This window comes from Camellia sinensis, chromosome 5 (genome assembly GCF_055761805.1).
Source record: "Camellia sinensis isolate YWXY chromosome 5, ASM5576180v1, whole genome shotgun sequence".
In the NCBI taxonomy this organism is placed as follows: Eukaryota; Viridiplantae; Streptophyta; class Magnoliopsida; order Ericales; family Theaceae; genus Camellia; species Camellia sinensis.
This window is the reverse complement of record NC_138965.1, coordinates 196474681-196481764: the sequence shown is the minus strand read 5'-3', so window position 1 is coordinate 196481764 and position 7084 is coordinate 196474681. Positions and strand designations below refer to the sequence as shown.

Sequence of the window (7084 nt, the reverse complement as noted above, 5' to 3'; positions counted from 1 at the left end):
GATGGACACTGATCGACAGAGGGACCGAAATCGACAGAGATCGCTAGAGAAGAGACCCACATGGACACCGACAGACCAAGATCGCTGGAGACAAACCGAGATAAACAGGGATCGACAGAGACAGACCGACATCGACACAGAGAGTCCAAGATCGATAACCAATCTTTCAAAAAATCTTTGATTTGCGGCGTCGGTGCAAGTGGAGTTGCCGATCTCAGAAGGCTGTGAGCACCGGAGCCCACCGCGCTTGGGTGGTCAGCGGGGGTCACGAACCCTTCGATTTGTTCAGTGGTTGTGTCAATTGGTTTATGAACACTTCGAAATGTTACACCTTTTGTGTTTACTACTTTGAGATGAACATATGTTACTCCTTCTGTGTTTACGAACATTTCGAAATGAACCCTTTGTTACTCATTTTCTGGTTATCAACGCTTTGAAATGTTACTCCTTCGTTAAAATATTTACACCATTTTGGAAAAGTTACTCCTTTTGTGTAAGAATTGTTGGCATAAGATTTATACTTTGGACTTTTTCTTCGAACTGACACCTTTTGTGAAAGCCCAACTTAAACCTATTTCGGAAGTCACTTATACCTTTTGTGAAAAAAAAAATTCATTAATTTTGCACCTTTTGCTTAAGCTTACACTTTTTACTGAAAATACTTACACTATTTTTTAAAAGTTACTCCTTTTGTGTAAGAATTTTTGGTATAACATTTATACTTTTGTGCTTATATACTCTTTCACAGAAGGTGTAAGTTTGAAGAAAAAGTATAAATCTTATGAGAAAAATTATTTCACAAAAGAAGTAACTTTTCAAGAAAAATATAAGCAGTTTCACGAAAAGGTATAAGCCGAAGCAAAAGGTGTAAATTTGATGAATTTATTTTTTCACAAAAGGTATAAGTGACTTGCGAAAAAGCTTTAAGTTGGGCATCCACAAAAGGTTTAAGTTCGAAGAAAAGGTATAAATCTTATGCCAAAAATTCGTACACAAAAGGAGTAACTTTTCGAAAAAAATATAAGCACTTCCACGAAAGGTATAAGCTTAAGCAAAAGGTGTAAATTTGATGAATTTATCTGTTCACAAAAGGTATAAGTGACTTCCGAAAAAGGTTTAATTTGGCCTTCCACAAACGGTGTAAGTTCGAAGAAAATGTATAAATCTTATGCCAAAAATTCTTACACAAAAGGAGTAACTTTTCAAAAAAAATTTAAGCACTTCCACGAAAAGGTATAAGCTTATGCAAAAGGTGTAAATTTGATGAATTTATCTTTTCACAAAAGGTATAAGTGACTTGCGAAATAGCTTTAAGTTGGCCTTCCACAAACGGTGTAAGTTCGAAGAAAAGGTATAATCTTATGCCAAAAATTCTTACACAAAAGGAGTAACTTTTCAAAAAAAATATAAGCACTTCCACAAAAAGGTATAAGCTTAGGGAAAATGTGTAAATTTGATGAATTAATTTTTCCACAAAAGGTATAACTGATCGACAGACTGAGATCGACAGACATAGAGACCGTTTTTAATATAGAGCAACGGACAGAGAGATAGAGAGAGAGAGAGAGAGAGAGAGAGAGAGAGAGAGAGAAAGAGAGATAGACTGAGCTCAACAGACATAGAGACCTGGATGGACACTGATCGACAGAGGGACCGAAATCGACAGAGATCGACAGAGAAGAGACCCACATGGACACCGACAGACCAAGATCGCTAGAGACAGACCGAGATAAACAGGTATCGACAGAGACAGACCGACATCGACACAGAGAGACCAAGATCGATAGCCAATCTTTCAAAAAACCTTTGATTTGTTGCGGCGGTGCCAGTGGAGGTGCCGATCTTAGATGGTTGTGAGCACCGGAGCCCACCGACGCTTGGGTGGTCAGCGGGGGTCACGACCCTTTGATTTGTTCAGTGGTTGTCTCAATTGGGTTTATGAACACTTCGAAATGTTACTCCTTCTGTGTTTACTACTTTCAGATGAACATATGTTACTCCTTCTGTGTTTAAGAACATTTTGAAATGAACCCTTTGTTACTCCTTTTTTGGTTATCAATGCTTTGAAATGTTACTCCTTCATACTTTTCGTGAAAATGTTTACACCATTTTTGAAAAGTTACTGCTTTTGTGTAAGAAATGTTGGCATGAGATTTATACTTTTTCTTCGAACTTACACCTTTTGTGAAAGGCCAACTTAAACCTATTTCGGAAGTCACTTATACCTTTTGTGAAAAAAAAATTTCATCAAATTTACACATTTTTCTTAAGCTTATACCTTTTCGTGGAAGTGCTTATATATTTTTTTAAAAGTTACTCATTTTGTGTAAAAATTTTTGGCATAACATTTATACTTTTGTGATTATATACTCTTTCACAACAGGAGTAAGTTTGATGAAAAAGAAAGTATAAATCTTATGAGAAAAATTATTTCACAAAAGGAGTAACTTTTCAAAAAAAATATAAGCAGTTCCACGATAAGGTATAAGCTGAAGCAAAAGGTGTAAATTTGATGAATTTATTTTTTCACAAAAGGTATAAGTGACTTCCGAAAAGCTTTAAGTTGGGCTTCCACAAAAGGTGTATGTTCGAAGCAAAAGGTATAAATCTTATGCCAAAAATTCTTACACAAAAGGAGTAAGTGTTCATAAAAGGTGTAAATGATTTATACTTTTCAGTAATCAGTTACGCCTTTTTCTGAAATTCCTTACGCCTTTCTTGAAAACTTATACTTTTCTTTTGACCATTTACACCTTTAGTCATATAATATATTATTTTATTAATTTACCTGGAAAGTGACCTGGTTAGCAGGTCACCAATGTGTAAGTTTCCAAATATTTTGATATAACCCAATACATATAAATGTGTAAATGCAAAATAGAATGGTGTAAGTACCTTGCATACCATATGCAAGGCACACATGAGAAAAGTCCTACAAAATAATATTATGGATCTCTTCCATTACTAAGAATGTGATAAGGACTTTAAACTAATTTTTTCTAAAATTAATATTATATTTTTGTAATGCATACATTGTAACATATTTCTAAAAATAATTTATATATCGACATATATAAATATTTAATTTAATTTAATAAAATATTATTTAAAAAGAAAAAAATTCTTGTATCGCATAGATCAATTACTAATTAATAATTAAAATTATAATTTTTTTATGAATTTATAATTATTTTTTAAAAAATACACAGATTTGTAAATTCTCCAAACTATTATAAACATCATCCAAAGTTGTCATAACCTAGGAATCATGTTTGACTTTGCCTAGAGATACCTGCATCATCCGTGTTCGCATTTGGTTACAAGTTAATTTTTTAATTTTTTTAAATGTATCAAGTAATGTGTATCAAACTAAGTTAAAAGTCAAAAATTAACTTTTAGTCAAATTTCTAAAACATCCCATTTTCTTGAGTTCTTCTTACCCATCAAATATTCCAATGCATTTATGTGTATAAACAATGTGGGTTAGGTAGTGAAATGTCTAAAATTTATACATAAAATTGGAGAAGAATGATCTCATAATATTATTATTATAAATAAATTTATTTTTAGCAATATTTTATTTTAGAGTGAAAGGTATACAAATGAGTCATATATAAAAATTTTGTATAAATTATTTGTTTGTGTAGCATTACTTTTTAAAATTGTTTTGGTTATAAAGACATATTTAATAAAAGATATTAATGAGAAGTGCAAATAAGTATTTTAAATGACATTTTTTTTTTCATTTTTACTATTTTTCTTTTTGCAATCCCGATTTTTTCTTCTTCTTGTTTCTCACACATTATTTTCAATAGCCATTGGCCGCTACAGTCCACTCGCAGGGAAAGTGGCGGGGAATTTGTTGGCATTGGAAGGGTTACTGAAAAATTCGTTGGCAACTAGCAACAGACAAGTGGACACAGAGATAAATAGATGGACTCATGGAAGATAAGTAGGACATGCAGACATATAGGTTGACAAATGGCTTAGTTTGGAAAGTTGGATTGGTTTTTGACTTTTTAATTATTTTAGTCTTTGTTAAAAAGTTCGTTTGGATTGATTTTTTTTACTTTTATTAGAGAAAAAATGAAATAATTATAATTTAAATGTAATATTTTGTCTTATTATTTTTTTAGCAAATTTTATCATTTTGTGATTAAAAAAGCCACTAATGTCAAAAAGGCTGGATGCCAAACGAGCTAATTGTTGTTGATTTGAAGGTAATTATGTATTTTCATTAAAATTTTGTAGGAACTCAATTTTATTTATTTGTTTTTGAGAATGGTCAAATTGGAACGATTACAAAAAGAAGCCCACCTCACCTATTCTCATATTCCTGGTATCAAACTAGGACTTTTTCCCATTGTTTTGTGACGACTTGGATGACGCATATTTGCATTGTTTTTTTATTTTTATTTATTTATTGCGGATATTTGTCCTCTTCAAGGAATATATATACACAGAGACACTCTTTCAATTCAAATCAAAACACCAACAATTCATATCTGAATTCAATCATATTCAACTGTTTCTATTGCTAGAGAATTGGCCATGGCAAGTGTAAAGCTCATAGGTGGTTATTCACCCAAAGAAAACGAGCATGCAGTAGGCTCACCAAGCCCATTTGTGAACCGGGTTCAAATTGCTCTGAACCTAAAATCAATCAACTATGAGTTCTTACCAGAGACATTTGGTTCCAAAAGTGAACTTCTTCTTAAATCAAATCCGGTTAATAAGAAAATACCAGTTCTTATCCACCACAACAAGCCTATATGTGAGTCTCTTATTATTGTTCAATACATCGATGAGTTATGGACATTTGGTCCCTCAATCCTCCCCTCTGATCCCTATGATCGCGCCATTGAACGATTTTGGGGAGCCTATATTGATGATAAGGTATCATTTTGTCATTCGTTGAATTTCTTAAATCAAATAGTAATGATATACAATTAGTTTTTGTTTTTATTTTTATTTTGTAGTGTAATATGTAGTTAAATGAAATGATAGAACAGAGGGTGTCAATGAATGTGTGTTTTAGTCTTAACGAGTTATATAGTAAATTATTTTTGGAAAAAATTCTCCAAAAACAACCCAATTTTGAGAAAACATCAAAAAGTGGTTTCAGACTTCTAAAAACTATATTCACAAAAAAGAAGAACTTTTCATTGTTTTGTTTCTGATAATAAAAGGATTTGCTTGGTACATTATTATATTTTTCATAAAAATGGAATTAATTCTCAAAATTTTAAATATTTGGAAACACAAAAAGCATTACCTTTTGTTTTCAAAAACAATATTTTCACTCTTTCCTACCTTCCCCACCACGTCCGGTGTCCTCTGATAGTTTGACAACAACCTCTAGTCATCCCATAGGTAGCTACTGCCTTCGACAACTCAACAACCATGTTTATTTATTTATTTATTTTATATTTTTTAAAAAAATATTTATGTATGTACCAAGCAAGTATATGTTTTTGTTTCTTGCAGTGTTTTCCATTATTAACGGAAATTCTTAAGGCAAAAGGAGAGGAAGAGAGATTGGCAGCAATAGACAAGCTGGTAGCAACGCTGTTGTTATTAGAAGAATACTTCATCAACTGCAGCAGTGAAGGAAATGGTAATTTCTTCGGTGGGGATAGCATTGGTTACGTCGACGTAGCGCTCGGGTGCTTCTTGGGTTGGTTCAAGGCGTTGGAGAAGATGTTCGATGCAAAGGTGCTAGACATAACCAAGATGCCGCGCCTGGCGAAGTGGGCTGAGAGGTTTTGCTCTGATGATGCAGTGAAGAATGTTATCCCTGAGATTGAGAAGCTTTCGGAGTTTGCTAAAATAAATCTGATGAAGTGAAAAAGCCTCACTAGTCTTAATTGACATGCCTTGAGTTGGGTTGGGTTACTTGGGAAGTCCATGAAGTGGGATGTTTTCATTGTGAACATTTTTAATCTCGCTTAGTTTTCCCCTTCTATTGTAAGTAAAAATAAGTTTAAGCGTCACGTGAAAATGAAAATTAAAATAACATTTGATATAACAAAATGAAAATGAAAATTTATATAAAGTATGTATTATGAATTTTTAAAGAGAATAAGAAATTAAGATTTTTTTTTACTTATATTCCATGCATATTTCTCTCATATTTTCTTTTTGACTTTTGAATTTCTTACTCAAATCCATAATCTAACCACAACCTTAATTGGTTTCTAACGTTTTACAATTTGCGTCAAATTGCTCTGATTTTAAATGAACCTTCTAAATTATTATATTGAAATACATCTATGGTCTCTAAAAATTAAGCCTCGTGTCATTTTATTTCTTGAAGTTCTTAAATCTGTTACTTTGATTCCTAAACATTGACAAAGAAAATCAAATATAACCTTTTAAAATTGAGAGAACGAAATTGACAATCCAAAACTATCAGAACAAAACACAAATGCATAATTTAGGGATTATAGGTGAATTTTATAATTATACCTTTAACTAATATGACTCAAATTGCAAAGTTTCAAGAATGAAATTGACAAAATGAAAACTTTAAAGACTAAAACAACGCGAAATAGTACATACGCTAGATATCATACATATATTTTACCGTTCTTTTTGTACATTATTGTGAAATTTCACTCATTTTTATCATCATCTTTGTAAGTTTTATGTATAAAGAAAGAGAAAGAATTGTGTATTGAAAAATGTATTGAATGTTGTTGATAGATATTACAAAGGTTCAGTTGAACTCCTCCATATAGGAGAGGAGCCGAAAGTTGCACTAATAAAATAAAGTAAAAGGAAAAGAAATATACCCTACTAACAGCTGATATACACTAACATAGAATAATATACTAACAGCCCCCCTCAAACTCAAGGAGGATAGGTACTAACCAACTTGAGTTTGAAGAGAGTAACAAAACAGGAAAAAATAAACTGACAAATAAAAGTGGATAGGAGACACTGTATGGTGGTGTCAAACCGTTGTAGGAGACACTTTATGGGGTCATGTCGGACCGGTGTAGCAGGACAGTTTACGAGGTCATGCCGGACCGATGTAGAAGCTGATCGGAATCAATGTCGGGACAGTTTATGGGGTCATGCC

General features: G+C 32.4%; 1 protein-coding gene across 1 annotated transcript; it reads left to right on the top strand.

Moving 5' to 3' along the window:
• The first annotated feature begins 4449 nt into the window (after nucleotides 1-4449).
• On the top strand, nucleotides 4450-6109 carry LOC114288371 (glutathione S-transferase U17-like). Its single transcript, XM_028231878.2, has 2 exons — nucleotides 4450-4896; nucleotides 5488-6109. Exons 1-2 carry the CDS (start codon nucleotides 4552-4554, stop codon nucleotides 5845-5847), a joined length of 705 nt encoding a protein of 234 aa, XP_028087679.2. The 5' UTR covers nucleotides 4450-4551; the 3' UTR covers nucleotides 5848-6109.
• The last annotated feature ends 975 nt before the right edge of the window (nucleotides 6110-7084 follow it).

Excerpts from the sequence above, each read along its gene's own strand:
- LOC114288371 (XM_028231878.2), top strand. The coding sequence starts at position 4,552 with ATGGCAAGTGTAAAGCTCATAGGTGGTTATTCACCCAAAGAAAACGAG. Across the intron at positions 4,897-5,487 it reads GAGCCTATATTGATGATAAG|TGTTTTCCATTATTAACGGA; the intron begins GTATCATTTTGT and ends TGTTTCTTGCAG.